Source organism: Falco cherrug, chromosome 4 (assembly GCF_023634085.1).
Source record: "Falco cherrug isolate bFalChe1 chromosome 4, bFalChe1.pri, whole genome shotgun sequence".
NCBI classification, from domain to species: Eukaryota; Metazoa; Chordata; class Aves; order Falconiformes; family Falconidae; genus Falco; species Falco cherrug.
Genome location: NC_073700.1, coordinates 59,314,131 through 59,334,183, shown reverse-complemented (window position 1 = coordinate 59,334,183; position 20,053 = coordinate 59,314,131). Strand labels below are relative to the sequence as shown.

Sequence of the window (20,053 nt, the reverse complement as noted above, 5' to 3'; positions counted from 1 at the left end):
GTGTCCTGTAGACCAAGTTGCAAAATAGCTTCTAAGGGACATCTGAGGACACATGCTGAGGACACATCATGACACATGCAGCAAAACACAAGGAAAACCCTCGGTTCTACACTCTAGGGATGGGACAGGCCCATATATAGGTGAAAAATCCTTCCTTCCCCTCCCACCAGTGACAGGAGCATCCACCACCCTGTCTGACCTCTATCTGTGAACACAGACTTGCTCAACAGTTGCACCAGGACTTAATAGCAGTGCAGCACTGAAAACATCCCTGTCCTGCTCATGGGGACATGAGCCATGGGGAGGGACCCTGAATTACCCTGCTGGGGTGTCCCTGGTCTGGCAGCAGTGTGCCAGCATGTAGAGAGGCCCTCCTGCCCCATTCTCCAGAATTCAGCATCACACACTTCCAAACTCGATGAGCTTCCAAACTGCAACAAAGGGATGCCACAACCTTCTCTTTGTCACTTAGCAGGATCACACAGGTGACCTCTGGCACCTTGCTGCCACTCTCTCACAACACCTGAACTGTCTCTCCCAGTGCTTGGTAGCAAGGAAGATAGTTTAATTGCACCATGACAGAATTCATTTCTGCTGAAAAGTGCTCTAACAAAGTGTTTAAATGAAATTAATTTTACCTGCACTTTAATTTTTAAAATGTACATTATTTTTATTAAAGTACTATATGTATAAAACCCATATAAATACTCTTATCCTATCGCACTGAAAGTACTTTGTGCTATACTACCACTCACTTTAAAATTCTCTTTAAGACTCATTGTTGCTAAAACATATTCTCAAACCATCATACAGCAAACTGAAATATAAAACACTCTGCTGCTGCTATGCATTTAAATGTTTAGCTGGTTTCAGCTGCAGAACTTTAAACTCTTTTTTATAGGATATCACTCCATTTTAGTATAAGCATCTATCAGGCACAGCTCTGAAAATGTTGTCAGACTATGAAAACATTGTCAATGCTTATTTTAGTAATAAAACCCATGTTTAATCTATGCTTTCATGTTACAGTAATCTATGTATCAATCTACAACCTTCCAGCTAAATGCACTAAGTAGATTAAGCTCTGATTGATTTGAAATGTTTTTCACTATATTATCAAAAGTTTACAGAGCAGCATAAATACCTTGTGGAAATTTTTTCCACTTTGGCAGATTTACAAAAGCAGAGCTTAACTTGAATTGAAATGAACTTCTGCATTTTTCGAGGGCAAAAAGCCTGTCAAATCTACTCTAGATCTGCTCTGCTTCTGGACTTAGTGAAAACTTGTGATTAATAGTACGGTGCATCTATTATGTCATGACAAAAGCAATCATGTTATGAAGAAAAGTGTTCCCTCTGGGTCTACTATTCATATGAAGCATCAAGAGTTACCCCAAACAGTGGTGCTGCTGGGACTGCCATCCACATCGCATGCTGGGCAAACCGCTCTTGGAAAGGGGCAGGGTGGGTGGGATTTTTGTTGATGTGATCTTGCTGATTGCAATAAAAGATCTCAAAAATTTACTTCCTCTAATAGAAAACATCGAGGTTTGGGGGTATTTTTTTTGCACTGTGTTTACGGAAAGTGTGAAGCAGGTTGTGAGCTGTCACAGTAACCCAGCGGGTGCTGTGGGGGGAGGCTCGGCTGCCACTGCCGGAGGTGGTGAACTTCAGCAACAAAAAGAGCACGCGAGGGAAGAGAAGTGTGCTGAACTCTCTGTGATCCTGTTTCAGCATTTCTCGCAGCTCCTTTGCAGACTGTCTGCTGGAGACGGCTGCACAGATGGAACGAGATTTCTACATATGCTCAGCATACATCCTGGTAGCTCGCTGAGATGGCGGCAGCGCAAACAAACATAGGTCTGAGCATCCCACCCAGCTTCGTTAGGGAGGTGGGGAAGACACATCTACAAATGTCAGTGGGAACAGGGGAAGGGGAAAAATAGCCCATAGCTGTTAAATTTCAATCTTTGCCCAGATTTCAAGCAATTCCAGTCAGGTAAGTTTGGATTTAAATGTTTCACTCTATCCTACCGAAGAGGAGGCACCCAAAAAAAGCAGAGATTTTGGAAAAATAAAGGCACTGGAAACAGTGTGTTGGCTAGGGTAAAACTTCAGCCTCAGGCAACAGTGCCTGAATTCCCATGGACTCTGGTGGGAGTTTTCATCCATCTCCCAGTGCTCCTTACCCATTTACCACCATGCAATACCCAGTTTCTTCTGGGATCCCACTCCATCCATCCATGCACGCAGAGAGCTGACGTCTGAACACTGCAGATCCACCTGATCCTGTGGCCCCACAGCTTGTTCAAGCATCTGCCATGAACCCTCCGTCCTGACTCCGGTCCCAGGTTTACCTCCATGAGCACTGCATTAGTGATGTAGTGCAAGAGGAGGAGCTCAGCTCACACAGTCCAGCTCTGGATCTGATTTTGGATCCTGCACCTCATCACTTTGCAATGGTTGTATCTCAGGTTTTCCCGTGGGTCCTTTTACACCTTGCTTGTGAAGTAAGAGACGTTTTTATTTCAATATAAACCGTATTTGGACACAAAGTGACATTTCCAAAGGGATGTCATTTCTTAATTGCTGCAAAATGTACTCCCAGTGAACAGCAGGTTCAGTGGTCCTACTCTGTACACGCTGCTCCAAGAGGTTACAGAATCTGGCCCGGTATAACCAGCCTGTATTTGATCATACATTCATTTCTTATCCCAGTACATTAACATAAAGGTAACAAGAAAGTTCATTATAAAGGACAAACCTGAAAGTCAATGTCAGCCAGGAAATTGCCTGAGCAATCCCGTAATTGAATAAAAATACGTGTCAGCAAAACAAGTGTCACCACAGGCTTGCCGGCGTACTTGGAGTTCACCGGCTTGACAAACTCCTCTCAGCATGGTGCTGTGTGCAAGACTCTACAAGAGGACCTTTTGTACTGGATGATGTTTATCAGCAAAATACGAGTACTAATATGCACATTTGACCTACAAACAGGCCTGCCTACAGCTTCAGCAACAAATTAAGAAATAAAGAAAACTTACAGAAAATTAACATTTTGTAATTTCTTAGCCACTCCTCTAGTTACAAAGTGGACCACAAGGAGGACACTCAGTTGCAAATATTCTGTGGTACAATGTAAACACACAATTAAACATCAAAAGTAATCTAAACTGCTATCAGATTTTTCCACTGATGTGTTTGACGGGTTTGTACACTGATTTATGGGACCAGCTTCTCTGGGAGTGGCAAACCAAATAATTTATTATAATTCCCTCATTTTTAAGTCCAACAGCCCCAGCTGAGCTGTGAGACAGAGTAATTTAAGAAATGATTCATATTTTTACACCAATTCATGGTGAATGGCATTTTGCAACCTGTTCTATTCCATTAAGCCTCAAGCAAACTGGGAGCAGCCAATAGGGCACAGTTAATAGATGTGTGTGGATAATGTTCGTAGACAGGTCTTTCTGTAGAGGTAGGACAAGCTTGGGACTGTGCTGGGACCTGCAGCAGAAAGTGTGACTTTAGAGGGAAACTGTGTCACAGTAAGGAGACACTGCCAGGTCCCAAAACAAGGATCCTTGCAAAAAGGAACTGCTGGCAGCATTAGCCAGCAACAGAGAGAGGGATGCATGTTGTGTGCATGTTATACACATAAGCTAATATATATACTTTAACTTTTAATCTCGTGAAGTATTAGCCTGTAGCATCCCCCAAAAGAACTGGGGATAGCTGGGATCCTTTACTAAGCTAGTGAGCAGGTGAGATTATTTTGCAAGCAGCTACTCATGGACACCTAAATGGCCATTTGCCAGCAGAAAGGACCCAAGTAAAGAAGTGCTCCAGTGATGACACATCAGGCCCATTTTCAAGGGAAAGAACCCATCTACCGTGAGGACCTGTCTGCTTTCAGAAAATTTTTAAGTAGCAAGATCTGGGCAGATCCCAGGGCCCACCTAGTGGTGTGGCAAACAACTCATCAAGTAAAATTGTTTCCTTGCTTCTTCCTTTAAAATAAAACCCCTTTCCCTCCCCATTTCTGTCCTTTTCTGTGATTTGAAAACTGGCACGTCCATGAGTGATTGGAGGTGCCATTAAATAATGAAGCAGTTCTGTTCATTAAAGACTGGTGATTTATTACCTTTGGACTAAGGGAAAGAAAAACAGCCTGAAAACAGAATTCTTACATCATTTCACATTATTTCCAGTCCAGCACTTTAGACAACTGTTAGTACAGCAGATTTTCAGTTCCGTGGTCCACCAGTCCCCAGAAATGCAATGCTGAATGTCTAATTCCAGACAGTTCTATAAATCTAGGGTGCAATTTAAAGTCATAGCTAACTGCTACCTTAAATGCGGTGTCCTACCTTCATACAGCCAGTCGCTGAGCCCATTGAAAATAACACCTTCCTTTCCTGTGGAGACCACTCGGATGGCTTGTTTCCCCACATGGGCACAGTAATAGATGTTATTCTCAAAGATAAATATCTGATTTGAAGGGAAAAAGAAAAAGAGAACAGCATTAAGCAGTGGCTCCATTATAAAATGTTGCATTTTGCTTTTACAGTAATTGGCAGTACAAAATCACATATCACATTTTTATAACATCTTTTGTCAAAAAAGGATTTCCACAGCTTGCTTCCAATGTCATCAGCTAATAGAAAGATGCTAATTTACAACAAACTGAAGCCTTGGTCCTTTGATACAAGCTTTATTTTTCTTGCTCCTGTCTTCATTTCAGAAATTGAACAGTGCAGTTAGAGGGCATGAAATGAAGAATGACATTGCTCAGGATTTTGAAAAAGTGGCCCAGGACACAGTAGCAGTTTGCAGAGCTGCTGTTGATGCTATGTGGTGACTGAACTGGCTACTGGAAACGGCTTCTTGCTCGTTTCCAGCTGCTGCTGCTTCCTTAAAACACAGCTGGCAACCCATTAAATAAATGTGAATCCAGTTTTTAATGCAGATTCAACAAAACAACTTGTACTACTGAAAAGGGGGCAGTCTCTGTGACTGCAGCGTGCTCGTCAAGAACGCACAGCAGGTCGGTGTTTTGGCCGGGGAGGAGGTGCACATGTGCCAAGGACCAGAGGGGTGTGCTAGACCTCTAGTCCTGCCCTGGTCCCCAGGTCACCTTCCTACAGAAACGAGGGTGGTGGGACAAAGGCACCCATGGGGTCTCACCTCCCTACCAGCATGGATGCAGCTGCCATAACCTCCAGCCTGTCTTTGGAAACCTCTCCCCTCCTGTTGCAAAAATCTAGTGGATTCAGGTTGCTGAAAGTTTACATGATGAAAATGTCATGGGAACTCGCAGCTCCTTGGGAGGACAAGGGCAGGTCCACACCAAGGATCACCATCGGGTACCTAAGCCTGCCTCTGCAAACACCTGCTCACACAGCTGGTGCTGTCGGTGGGAAAGAAATTCAATCCCGGAGAAGAATTTATAAATCGAAAATTCTTTCAATCATACGTATTTCAATTCACCATTCTCAGGAAAGGAGCCTAACATAAGGCTCCTGGTCTATTTAAAGCTAATTCCATGTGAGACATTAGTGTTACTGCTACGAGAATGCTTTTGGGAATCAGGCTGTTTATTTAGGTGTTTAAGTGCTGATCAGTAAGCAAAGCTTTAGCCAGCCATTTAAAAAAAAATTGTTCCATGGCATCAATCTTTATCATGTGGTGAAATGCTTTGTTCTGTGCTTTGCTGTCACTGATGTCACAGATCCTGTCCCCTCCTCATCCCACAGTGAACCGCATCCTGTTCTAAGTAAAATCATTGAACTGTTGAGGTTGGAAAAGACCTTTCAGATCATCAAGTCCAACTGTTAACCCGGCACTGCCAAGTTCAACAATAAACCCTGTCCTTAAGTGCCACATCCATACTTCTTTTAAATACCTCCAGGGATGGTGACTCAACCATGTCTCTGGGCAGCCTGTTCCAGTGCTTGGCAACCCTTTTGGTGAAGAATTTTTTCCTAATATCCAATCTAAGCCTCCCCTGGCACATCTTGAGGCCATTTCCTCTTGTCCTGTCACTTGTTACTTGGGAGAAGAGACCGACCCCACCTGCCTACAGCCTCCTTTCAGGTAGTTGTAGAGAGCAATAAGGTCTCCTCAGCCGCCTCCTCCAGGCTAACCCCCCCAGTTCCCCCAGCCGCCCCCCACCAGCCTTGTGCCCCAGCCCCTTCCCCAGCCCCTGCCCGGCTCTGGACACGCTCCAGCCCCTCAGTGTCCCTCCTGTAGCGAGGGGCCCAACCCTGAACACAGGGTTCGAGGGGCGGCCTGACCAGGCCGAGCACGGGGGGATGCTCTGTGTGACCCCCGGGCAGGGCCCGGCACGGGGCCGGGGTGACCCTCACACAGCTCGCTCGGCCCCTCGGCCCGGCCTGCCCAGACCCTGCAGAGCCCCCTGCCCCCCGGCAGGGCAGTGCTCCCACCCAGCGCGGTGCCATCTGCAAACTGACCGAGGCTGCCCTCGATCCCCCTGTCCAGGTCATCGATAAAGAGATTAAACGGGACTGGCCCCAGCACGGAGTGCTGGGGAACACCACTCGTGACTGGTGCCAGCTGGGTGGCACTCCAGTCACCACCGCTCTTTGGGGCCGGCCGTGCAGCCGGTTTGTTACCCAGCGTACAGCACACCCATCCAAGCCATGAGCACCAGTTTCTCCGGGAGAATGCTGTGGGAGACGGTGTCAAGGGCTTCACTAAAGTCTAGGTAGACACCATCCACAGCCTTTCCCTCAGCCATTAGGTGGATCTCCTTGTCATAGAAGGGGATCAGGTTAGTCAGGGAGGATCAGCCTTTCATTAACCCCCGCTGGCTGGGCCTGATCCCCTGGTTGTCCTGCACATGCCTGTGAGGGCACTCAGGATGACCTGCTCCATAACCTTCCTCGGCACCGAGGTCTGGCTGACAGGCCTGTAGTTCCCTGGATCCTTCTTCCTGCCCTGGGCATCATGTTTGCCGACCTCCAGTCAGCTGGGACATCCCTGGTTTGCCAGAACTGCTGATAAATGATGGAAAGCAGCTTGGTGAGCACTTCCACCAGCTCCTTCAGTACCCTCGTGTGGATCTCACCCTGCCCCATAGACCTGTATGTGTCTAAGTGGCGTAGCAGGTCGCTGACCTTTCCCCTTGGATTACAGGGGCTTCATTCTGCCCCCCATCCCCATCTTTAAAATAATTTTAAACTCTGTTCAGACTGCAAAGATGTACTGAACAGCATATCAAGAAGCCACTTAGACTGAAAGACAAACTGTTAATATAATTTAGTAGACGTCTACAGATGGGTTTTTATACACTTGAAGATACTGGAATGTTAGGTATCTTTACTATGACACTAGAATGCAATTTCTCACATTATACTCATGAAAAGACAGAACTGGGAAAAATATTTGCTTTCAGCTTCTATTTCACATCCTATTACGGTATGTGTTTCACCTAAAGATGAGCTGGAAAGATTCCAGAAGAAAGTATAGATCCTAATTTAATTTTGGCAGCAGTTATAGCGAGTTTGCCTAAAGGTAAAAAGTATGACTGAAACCATAGCGTGCTTTTATTCCTTTTAAATTAAGAAAAGATGCATCCAATTAATGTTTTTTGAAAGTAAAAAACATGTTGCAGAAGATACTACATTTTCTTTCCTATCTTGAGTTTTAGTAATCAAAGAAGCCAGAGGAGGAATGCCAAGTAAAGAATTTTATGTGTCAGCTAGTCTGCATATGGGAGGGCTGTTCAAGCTTAAATGTACATAAAAATCAGGAAGACTCTGGGGCCAAATGAATCCAAATCTCTGTGTCTAAGAGATAAAGTTACTGGGGTTGCTTGTGTGGGGGCTCTTCTGTGACAGGCACACCACCGAGGGGAGTTATTCAAGTGATGCAACCCTCCCCTTGCCCAGATTCTCCCAGCAAATGAAGGTTTTGCAATACTTTGTACTGTATTAAATTTTAAATGAGTTTACAGAAAAAAAAAATAAAGCAGGTGGCCTGACAACCTGTTCCTGCCTTTTGCTTTGTAAAGCACTGCAATGTTTTCTGTCTTCAGTGTTTTGTCTTTCAAAGCTCCATTGCACTTATCAGGCTGCATGAGGTATCCAGTAGCTGCAATGGAAAAATAATATAGTGCTTTGGCTTCAAACTGTCTCCCATGTAATTCAGAGCCAAACTGCAGCACCTCATAGAGAATTTAAAATTATCCTGCTAACTACAGTGCCTTGTACCCTAAAAACGTCAGCCATAATCAAGATAAAAGATAACTGAAGCGGCACAAGGAAGATTTCTGTGTAATGTATCTTATAAATTAAGAAAAAGCCTTTGAACTTCCGTTATTCATCAAAAAGAAATGTCTTTGGATTACTTCACATTCTGGGTTAGAAAGATATTAGATGATATTATGAAATACCTATATAATATTTTTTACGGTTTTGGTTTTATGACATCAAAGCAGTCCTTTCTATCAATTGATCACAAACCTTTCAGATAATCATAGGATAAGTATTTTTAGTAAAGAAAAATAATTAAAAAATATATGGAGATCACTTTCACATTATTTTATACTTGCTTTACCTAGCAGTTCTAGACTAATGTAAATTGGCAACAGAAGGGGTCAAGCTCAGTTTTGCGGCTCTCTGGGCTGGAGACAAAGACCAGACCCAAAATTTCTGATATCTTCTCATTTAGTGCACATATTTAAGCAAGACTTTACCCCTGACATTCTTCCAATACATATGCTTTTTATCATGGACAGCACATAAAGTCCAACACTGAGCACAACCAATGGCACGGAAAATAAACCTGTGTTATGTCAGGAAAATAGCCCCACGTTGAATAGCATTTTTGTTTTCATCATGACACTTTCAACACAGACAAAAGAGAAGATATTCTGAAAGAAGTAAGAGGAATGAAAACATCCATACACAGATTGAAGAAATTGAAATTGTTAACTCTATAGAATAAACAAGGAAGACAGCAGCTGTACAAGATAATGGAGAGGATACAGATAAAAGGAAAAGGATGCTTTCACCCTTTTATTTCTCCAAAACAACAGGAAAACAAATGAAACCTAGAAGAAAGCTGTTTAAAAGGGTATAAAAATATTTCTCGTAATGAAATCAGAACTAACGCACGGAACTCCTTGCCACTGGAAGACAAGAACTTCATTCTCTTCCTGCTGGATGTTATAATAGGTGCTCGAAAGATGAAATACTTAACAAAGAGGACTGGAATGCCCAGGGGCACTAAGATAAAGTTTGGGTGTTTTTTTTTTTTAAATGCATTCACTTAATCCCAGGGTAATAAAAATCAATGCAGATTTTGCTGTTGGCTTTATGTGGCTCAGGATGTCACCTGAAACTTTTCAGCATAAGATACAATCCATTTAGCCTCAGGTATCAACACACCACTAAATCATGTGGGCTGGGAAGACAGCTCTGCCTGTTTGCAACTTGTATTAGAACCCGTTACTTCAAACCATCTGACATCCTTGTGCGACACAACTAATAGTGGAGAAAAAACACTAGGCTGATTGGACCACAATCATGAGACAGGAGAACTTTAAATCAGAGATTAAGTATTTATCCAATAAGATAAATATATACAGTAAGACAAATGTTTAAACTAACAACAAAATAAACTTAATTCACTTAAGACATACAGAGCCTCAACAACACTGATTGATTTAATGAGGATTTGTTTAAAATGTTTTTGCAACTGTTTAAGGGCTTCTGAAGTAATGTCCTCTGCCACACCCACCCAGAGTGGTATTAAGTAATTATGCTGCAGTAGTTAAAATACTGATACTTTTACATGGATTCATTTATGGACCTTTTCAGGAATCTAATGAAAATAATCTCTTTAAGACCACTGCAAAAGTCACAGTGACCAACTATTTTGAGAAGATGAACATTACACTTGCTTTTATGGTTGTTCAACACACCTTCCTTTGAGAGGTGAGTGAAGTTCCTATTCCTTCACAGACCAAGAGAAAATAAATTAATATGCACTAATCTGCATTTTTACTGCTTCTATTTATTTTCTAACTGTAGGGTGGCATTCTAAGTTTATATTCTCTTTACCCCATAGTTTCTAACACATGTAACTTGTCGACTGAATAAGTGACATCACTCAAATTTGGTATCTCCAAGCATAAAGTTAATGCCTGGATGCTTATTACTTTACATTATTAGGACATTGTAGAAGTGTGAATGTTTTCTACACATTAGAAGGCAGCCTTCCACACTGCAAGGCCAGTCCACAGGATTTAACTACAAGAGAGTAGTTACCACGGAAAGGTTGGCCATTTAACATGGAGGGTTTGGTCAACGAGAACTGGCCTTCCTGTATAGACAGGCACAAAGTCTTGCTTTGACACTGTTTTAAATTCCAAATCAGTCCAACCTTCCTTGGAGGCTGAAAAAAACAGTCACAAAATGGAAGACTCAGTGAGTGGGGAAACATAACTACAAATCAACATGCTACTCCCTCCTCATCCAACATAAGGTACTTAATTATTTTCTAGTTTTAATGTTAAAGCTTTTAATTTTTTTCTCCCCGTGTAGAAGTCTGCTTATTTGCTGGAAAACCAGTTTACCTGAGGGTGTATTCTACAGGAGAAATAAAATAACAGATGCATTTTATAATTCTGTGCATCTTTCAGAAATGCTGATACTTATTTTGCAGAATCAGTAAAAATATCTGTGAAAGGTACTTATCCATGAACTTCACTGTTGTAGATGCTGAATAAATGCACTGAAAAGACAGTCCCTGCCCCCAACAGCATATTTTACGCAATCATTTTAATAGACAGAAAAGTACTATTGTCCCCATTCAACATGTGAAAAAATGAGAGACAGGGATGCTGAAGACAAGACTCAGTTGCCCAAATGTAGGCACCTAGAGCCATGTTAAGGCCCTTGATGAGTTTAAAACATCTGGCAGATATGATACAGAACATAAGCGAAACCTCTGCTCTCACAGAGTAGCATCTAGAGGCCACATACTTTTAACACTATTCAGCTGAGGTGGTCTGGGAACCTATGTTTAAGCAGGCAAATCCTATTTTAAATGTCACACAGGAAGACTTGCAAAACCATCAGTCAGACCTGAGTAGCTTGAGCTTTGTTCCAACAACTTAACCATAAAATCATCCTTACTGTAATTATTTCAGGTAGACTATTATAAGCTTGTAAACACTGGGAGAAAAGGGATCCAAAACGTGCACTGTCCTGCATGTTAGACCTGAACTGCACATCTAACAGATCTATTTATTAGCAGAGTCATCGTCAGCTTCAACACGATACTTACCTGAACTCACACTTACTCCTGCAAAGGCAGACCTATGGCCACTGTAAAATCCCTTTTGCTAAATAACAGAAAAAACTAGTTCTTGTATGTATCTTGCTCTCTACATCTGCCATTGTACATTGCCAACATACATTGGTAGGATTCAATACCACCTCACCTTGTGCAGAACTTTCTGTGGCCTTTTGTAGATGGCATGATGATCTAGTCTGCCTTAGACAGATGCCAAACAGAGTCAGCAGAGAGAGGCATGTACCAATAAAGACAGAAAGGAATATAAAGTCTGCCTAACACCAGCGATTATTCTACAGCAGCTTTTATGGTATGCTGGGTGCTCCCAAGTCCAAATAAAGTCCATCAAATGCAGTTTGTATAGATGTCTAGCACTTCCACTGAGTTCAAACAGCCAGTATCAGTTGCCTTCATCCATTCAAACTTTGATCCATTAGCTCTTTGAGGGTAATGGTAACACAAGCATGCATTCCAATTAGACCAACAATAGATTAATATGGGAAAAAAAAATTAAAATGCACCATGAAAACAATCTTGGAGAACAGAACATCCTCCCTCCCAGTCCTACTAATAAGCCAGACTCTGGCCTCCTCATGCACATCCTTCAAAGTCTCCAAAGGCCCTCTCCTCCAGCTGCAGGGCAACACAGCCTCAAAAGGACTGTAGCATATGTTCAGTGACTACTGCCTCAATGCTGTTGCTCATAGTCCTAACCACATCCAAGTCCTTGGTCTCTTCTACCTAAACCCCAATCACAACACATTCTTAAGCAACTGCCATTCATTTCACCACACAAGCCCTACAAGAATATGTGGGGGCAAATTAAATTAATCATTTGAAGTAAATCCAGACTTCTGTAAGGTCAGGCAGTTCTTGCATGGTGCAGGACCACATCAGTCTTGTATATAAGTGGGAGTTCAACTGCCTGAAATCAATCTATGCGCAATTTAAGGTTTCTACCTACTTTCTGTTAATTATCTCTTCAGTCAAGAGTGCTTTGTATTGTGTTTACCTGGCCAGGTTTTGGTAGCAGCAGGGGAAGGCTGCAGGGGTGGTTTCTGTGTGAAGACACCAGGAGCTGTCCCCATGTCCGACAAAACGGCTCTGAGACAGACTCACCGCTACTCGGAGCTGAGCCCATCAGCAACATTGGTACTGCCTCTGTGACAATATATTTATAAAAAGGTAAAAATGCTGTGCAACGGATGTGAGAGAGGAGTGAGAAAATGTGAGAGAAACAGCCCTGCAGACACTAAGGTCAGAGAAGAAGGAGGGGGAGGAGGTGCTCCAGGCACTGGAGCAGAGATCAGCATGGTGATGCTGGTTGTTCCCTGCAGCCTGTGGAGGTCCATGGTGGAGCAGGTATTCTCCCAGCAGCCCATGGAAGCCCCCATGCTGGAGCAGATGGATGCATGTTGAAGGATGCTGCAGCCCCTGGAGAGCCCGAGCTGGAGAACATTCCTGGCAGGACCTGCAGCCTGTGAAGAGGAGCCCACATTGGAGCAGGGTTGCTGGCAGGACCTGTGGCCCATGGAGGACCCATGCTGGAGCAGACTGTTCCTGCAGGGCTGCACCCCATGGAAGGGACCCGCGCTGGAGCAGTGTGTGAAGAACTGTAGCCCATGAGAAGGCCCCATGCTAAAGAAGTTCATGAGGACCATCTCCCGTGGGAGGGACCCTACGCTGCAGCAGGTGGATGGAAGACGAAGAGCAGCAGAGAAAGTGATATGAACCAACTGCAGCCTGTTCCCCATCCCCCCTGTGCTGCTCAGGGGAGGAGGTAGAAGAGGGGAGAGTGGAGTCAAGCCTGGGAAGAAGGGAGGGGTGGGGGGAAGGGAAGGTGGTTTTAGTTTTGTTTCATTTCTCACTGTCCTAGAGTGTTACAATTAAATGGCAATAAATCAATTTCCCCAAGCCAAGTCTGTTTTGCCCATGATGGTAACTTCTAAGCGATGTCCCTGTCCTTATCCTACCCCATGAGCTTTTCATAGTATTTTCTCCTCTAGTCTCACTGAGGAAGGGAAACAACAGAGCAGCTTGGTGGGCATCTAGTAGCCAGCCAAGGTCAACTCACTACAACAGCCCTACACTTCAATGAAGGACATTTTTTTAACTTTTCAGTGTAAGATAGTTCCTTAAAGTTTTTTAATTTCTATTCATTTATTTTTTGGGTGTGAATGATAGGAATGCTTTGTGCTGAACTGTGTATTAAATATCTACATATTTATATGGCGTTACACATCACACTGGTCTGAAAGCCTCAGGAAAATACACAGATTTAGTTTCCCAATATTTCCAGGAGGTAGAAAAGTATTACCTCTTTATTTATATGCTAAGTAACTAGAGAGTCACAGCATGTAACTGGGGTTTGGAAATGTCAGATCACAAACAAAACCAGTTTTAAACATGATCAAGCTCTTCCTGGAAATGCACACACAAAAGGACCTCTCCTCTCCCCTCCATTTCTAGTGCTCTCTAATTCCATCCAAATATTTTGGAGATAACCCTTCTCAAGCCAGTTTTGTTTTTCCACTGCCACATGAAACCTGGAAGCTGAGGACTGTGAAAATGAAAAACTGCAAAGAGAGAAAGATTTGCCGCTGTTTTGTCCAAGTTAAAACTTGTCCTTACTACAAGGAATTAGCATGCCCATCCTTGCCCACACAACATCTTGAAGCAGATATGATAACTGTGTTTTCACTTTGGGATATCAAGGAAATCTTCTGACTATGGTACTGGAAAGGTCTTGGCATTCTGCAGTTCTCATTCTTACCACAGCAGAAAAAGTGTGTGATCAATTAAAAATCAGTCCTAAAGCCTGTTGCTGATTGACTACACGTTATTTAATGAATAATCCATCAATTTCTTCTTTTGAACCTCATAAAATGCAAACTTTGATGTTCAAATAGCTTTCAGTAATGCACTGTCATGAGCGTTGTTCTTAATGCATATGACATGATTACGCCAATGCTTATCAGTTCTTCAAAAAAGGTAATAAAGCTATAAACTGCGCCTCACCAGTGAACTTACATAATGAGAGCTAGGATTTTAATTAGGCTTTTCTTGTTGTCATTTAAATATAGCTCAATAGCAGGTGGGAAAAAAAAGTGTAACACAAAATACTTGAAAATATTTTCATTCTCTCCATCAAATGGTTCATGTTCGCACCTTAGGAAAGAGACAGACAGCAATTATGATGGAGGAGTGAGATAAAGAATTTTTAAATCAACTTCTTTTCTTTACAAAACCAAAATGTCATTATTAAAATCAGTCATAAACCAATGAAACTCTTCCACACAATCAACACACTGCAGAGAATCACATCTTGATAAATTATTGGCATAGACAGTTTCTGGGTTGTGTACCAGGGTTTATCTTTGCTTTAATTCAGAGTAAGAAGTTAACTCCTTACCAAGCCAAGGATTTAGAAGACACAGAAGTTTCTGAACGTAAAAAACAAATAGAAATGGCTTACTTGAATTCAACTTGACCCTACCCAGAGATGGACAATGGTGATGTTTAGACCAAAGTGAGGACTACATCAGTTTTAAAATAATTCTGCGGGAAAGCTTTCAGAACAGAGAAGCTGAAAACACCCCAGGGGACCACTAAAACCAGAGAATACAGTAGTACAAATTGATGCACGTAAGAATCATGCTGATCCATAAACACATCAAACCCAGTACTCATGAATTCTCAGTGGAGATCGAAGGCTTGTACACATCTGATATCAGTAGTGTAAGAGATTAACTGCATGGAAATCAATGCAATGAAATGTAATTGATTCTGCAAAGGAAAACCGTCAGTTACTGTAAAAGACAAAGGAAAAATCTGCTGCCTTCAGTGGCTTTGATTACATATCTAGGAAAGGGAAGAGTCGCAACTTGTAAGTTGTGCAGATCTCCTGGGTTTACCCACATGTCTTAGAGATTGCTAATACCCCTTGTAAAATAAACATTAAGAATTTAATTTTCCTTTCATTGCACGTGATCAACAAAGATACTAGGAAGTCTGAGAGAATGGAAAAGCATTCCTTCATGTCTTCAAATAAGGAAGTACTTTCTGTTTCTACGAACAGTGTCTGGGCCCCATTTAAGAGCTCTCAAGAGAGGATGTGGCTCTCCAGGTCTGGGGGTGACTTCTCTCTGGGGTTGGGGGAGATCATCACCTTGCCTGCAGGTGGGTATTGGTGGAGTAAGTAAAGGAGCAGTGGGAAAAGGCCAGAAGACTCTGCGACGCCAGAGGTATCAAAAAGGATGTTGAAGGATCTCCTCTGAGATCCTGCAGAAAAGGAAGGGCAGGTAGAGCCTGAGCTGGCTGGGCTGGGAAATGGAGACTCCTGCACAGGAGAAGGGCTGGAAGCTGGTGACTTCAGGCACCAAGAGGAAGGGTCTTGCTCTGCCGACAGTTCTGCAGCTACACACCGGGTTCAGTGCCCTGGCTCTGGGGCTGGGACCTCTGTCCTGTCTGGGGAGGAGAACTTTAAACACAGAACAATGGGGGAGGGAGGTGGCGGACCACAGGCAGGCAAGGCAGTGGTAGACCAGGCTGGCAAGAAAAGGGAGATGTGGACAAGGGAGAGTCCGGTGAACAGGGCTGAAGCCAAGCACACAACTCCCTGAGCAGATTTTTCATACTTTTCCTGGGAAACCATCACAGCTGGGTGCCTCTCTGTGCCTATACACTAATGCATGCAGCATGGGGAATAAACAGGAGGAATTAAGGTTTCTGTACATTTGTAGAGCTAAAATCTCAATAGGATCATGGAGCTGTGGTGGGACAGCTCACACGACTGTAGTGCTGTGATGGATGGATACAGGCTCTTTAGGAAGGACAGGCCAGGATGCTGAGGAGAGCGAGTTTCCCTTGACGTGAGAGAGCAGCAGAGATGCACAGAGCTGTACCTGGAGATGCATGAAGAGCCAGACAATAGCTTATAGGTCGAGATTTGCCAACAGACCAGTGTGGGTGATGTTGTCGTGCACATCTGCTACCAACTGACCAGTCAGGGAGAAGTAAATGAGGCCTCCTACATATAACTGGAAGAACCCCCACATTCAAAGCCCTGATCCCCATGGGGACCCTTAACTGTTATCTGCTAGAGGGACTACAACCTGGGCACAACAACGCAGGAGGTGTGTGGAAGGCATTGATGACAACGTCCTGACAAAGGTGATCAAGGTGCTGGTGAAGGGAGATGCTCTGCTGGACCTCACGCTTTCAAACAAGGACAAACAGCAGGGGAAGGTGAAAGCTGGGGGCAGCCTCAGTTGCACACACCATGAGGTGGTTGTATTCTGTGAGCAGGCTCGTCCATAACACGTACAGATTCTAATCACACCTATAATCTGCCAGAGTCCAGTTCAGGATCATGACAGGAAATATCATTGCAAAAGCCTTTAAGCCCTGGCCTTCAGAAGAGCAGAGTCTGGCCAGTTCAGGGACTTGCTTGGAGGAATCCCATGGAATACAGCCCTGGAGAGAAAAGAGGTCCGGCAAGGCTGTTGGATTTTCAAGTATCACCTCCAAGCCTGAGAATGGTCCACTCTGATGTGTATGCTAGCAAGCAAAGGAGGCAGGAGGCCTGTGTGGATAAGTACATTGCTCCTGACACAACTCAAATGTAACCAAGGAGTATACAAGAGGTAGCGGTAGGGACAGGTGACCTGGGAGGAATACAGAGGCGTTGTCTGGTTGTGCATGGATGGAGTTAGGAAAACCAAAGCTTGTCTGGAGCTGAATTCAGTGAGGGACGTGAAGGGCAGTAAGAATGGCTGCTACAGGTACGTTCAGCAGCAAAGGAAAGTCTAGGGAAAATCCAGATCTGCTACAAGTAATATTATTTATTAAGCATCTTCTATAAAGCCTATATATTGCAATCCCTTGTTAGGAATAGTTAAGGTTTTTCCAAGATTATCATTCATACTAAACCACATTTGTGGTGTGTCTACAATATTCAGTAAAGTCTGGAGACCTATTCTCCAAGAAATGTTAAGGCTCCCTTTGGAAAGCCGAAAAGTTTGTAAGACCCTGTGCTTTCTAAGGTCTTCAGAGACAATCCAAAATTAGCAAAACCGAAACTTGAGATAAAGTCCCACGTAATTGACTAGAGGAGTAATGACTGAATTCTATGATCTGGAGACACATCCCCAAAGTTTTTTTCCTTTCAAATTGGGCACAGAAGAGATGTTTTTGTCTTGCTTCTCCCAGCTTAAGTTCTTAAGTGCATTAATATTCTCCCCAGGTTTCTACAAACTTCTCTACATTTTTGACACTGCTTCATTACAAACGCTGTGCTTTTCCATTTGTATTCTGTGAACAGGCTAGTCCACAACACAGATTCTAATCACACCTAGAATGTGGCAGAGTCCAGCCAAATAAGCAGTTATCATGATTCTGGAAATTTAAAAATGTACTTTTCAAGAAAAATATGCCGTCCTATTTTCTATTCTTCAGGGAAGAAAAGCGTTTATTTCACCTCAACAAAGAGAACCATGTCTGCTTCTTGCCCTGGATTCTAATTGGGGTTATTTTAAAGAATATATCAGTAAATGTACCATTTAGTATGGAACTCTGATTCTGCTTTTAAGTTCTGCTTGATGGATTATCTTGTATTCTGTAACCTAATATTGCTGATGGTTATGTAGGGCATCACTATAAATTAGATTATTTAATGTGAGATGATACAGTACTTAATTTTAAATATTTTATTGTGTTAGAGAATGAATATCAGGCTAACGAGAACACAGAGATCACTTGTCAGCATAATGAAACTGGTAACTGGGATTCAGGGTTCCTCCAGGTACACATCTGACCTTGGACAGCGAGCTAGTAGGTGTAATATTCCTCTTTAATACAATGTTTAGGAATAGATGCTGATAATTTCTATTACATCAGCTGAAGAGCAGAGCTAAGAGAGCTGTTCCTGAAGCCTTCTCGTGGCTCTGATGAATGGCAGTTTCTGAGGAAGGAGAGACCACTGCCACAATCGAAGGTGAGCCACTCCATATCCCTTAGGTGGCACTGCTTGGTCTTGCTTCTAGCATCCTACCATCTCTCACTCTCACTTATTCTCACCAATGACTGTTGCTATCTAAAGTGAAAGGGAACTATTTTCACAGGAGAAAACAGCAGCTTTCCAAGAACAACACTTTTCATAAGCACTGATTTCAGTCGACATCATCTACCAACCACAGTTTTGTAAGATGCCAGAAACCCTTATGCACAGACCTAAAGGAGGTACTTCTAGGCATTTCAACTCGGAAATGAAAAATGCCCTTAACAAAGGATACATGTTCAATATCCATAAAGCACAACTGAAATTAAAGGAATATCAACATTTTAGATCTCTGTAAAGGAGGGAATTACTTTCAGTGGAAATGACCCTATGCTAAAGTGCTGCACTGTTAGGAATCTTGCACTTTACGCAATTGCAGTTGCATGTAACAAAATGTGGTAACGTATAAAGAAAGATAATTCAGTTATTTGCCCTATAGTGGAACAAGCTGGTGAATTGCTGTAAGCTAGCAAGTCCATCAATACGTGCATTTCCTGTAGGTACACACTCAGTTTCTTTAATGCAGAGTGTGAATGTCCACAACATTTAATATATTAATTCTGTAAGTCTGCTGTAAGGTAGGAATATATTGTCATCTTCATGCTGTAGCTTAACCAGAAAATGAAGCGACATATATGAAGTCACAGAGGAAGCCTGTGGCAGTGTCTCACCTCCAGGGGTGGTGCACTAAATGCTACATCATCCTGCGTCTCACATTTGGATATGAGAGTAGAAATGTTTTTCTAATTTATTGGTAAGACCTCTACAGCAAATAATCAATTTCATTTTTTCCTCTGCAATATTTCACACCCACAAAGAGAGAAACATCTTATTTACAATAAAATAACCTATCTCTTCTTTCAGTAACATTTATTGCAGTATCTTCAATTATCTTGGACATCTTGCTCTTTTGCCACTGATGAATATGTAGTATCAAGAATACTGAGATGGGAAGAGACACGACTGTTCTCAGCAATGCTCATAACATCGACCGTGCCAAAGCTTCCCTTTGGTGAACAAGGACCAAACACATCAAGCTTACTGATGCCAAAGGAAATGTCAAGAATGTGCAAAAATAAAAATAGGACACTATTGCCACTGCAACCAAAGAGCAAAGAATCAAAAGAAAAAAACAAAACCAGCACTTTTCCAGTGAATTTCTTTGAAGAAAATGTGGGGAAAGGGGAAGGGGAATTGCCTGACCAGAGTAACTGTCCAAGTGTTCAGTGTACATGTAATGTATCTTACTGGAGTTTCAATTAAAAAAAATAATATATTCTGCAACTGGAAACAGAGATGAGGGGGAGACAGTACATTATTATTGTGAAACTCTTGTTTTCCCAGAATGCAGGGATCGTGTAAAAAGCTGTCTGAATATCCCTCACCATGCTTAAATAGGGCTTATATAGACTTTGGAGCAGGGGGAGGCTTTTCTTCCTTGCAGCTCACAAGATAACCAAGCCAGAATAATTACGTACAGCAGACCACAGCTAAATATTGATTTCAAAGTCGTTGCAAAAAGAAAAAGAGAGAACAGCAGCTTGAAAATAATGATGTAAAAATCTATGAAATAATGGTGGAGACAGATAGACCTACAGCAATTATACACCCAGCAGTTCAAAAGCCCTGCTGAATTAGGAACAACAGCAGATGATTCAGTACCTCCTGCGA

At 42.7% G+C, this 20,053-nt stretch overlaps 1 protein-coding gene across 4 annotated transcripts in view; it reads right to left on the bottom strand.

Moving 5' to 3' along the window:
* The window catches only part of DPP6 (dipeptidyl peptidase like 6), a 572,381-nt gene that overhangs the window by 84,582 nt on the left and 467,746 nt on the right, over positions 1-20,053 (bottom strand). For all 4 annotated transcript variants that reach the window (XM_055709074.1, XM_055709073.1, XM_055709075.1 and 1 more), the window contains exon 8: positions 4,371-4,491. In XM_055709074.1, the coding sequence (XP_055565049.1) occupies positions 4,371-4,491 (121 nt within the window). The remainder of the gene's footprint in view (positions 1-4,370; positions 4,492-20,053) is intronic.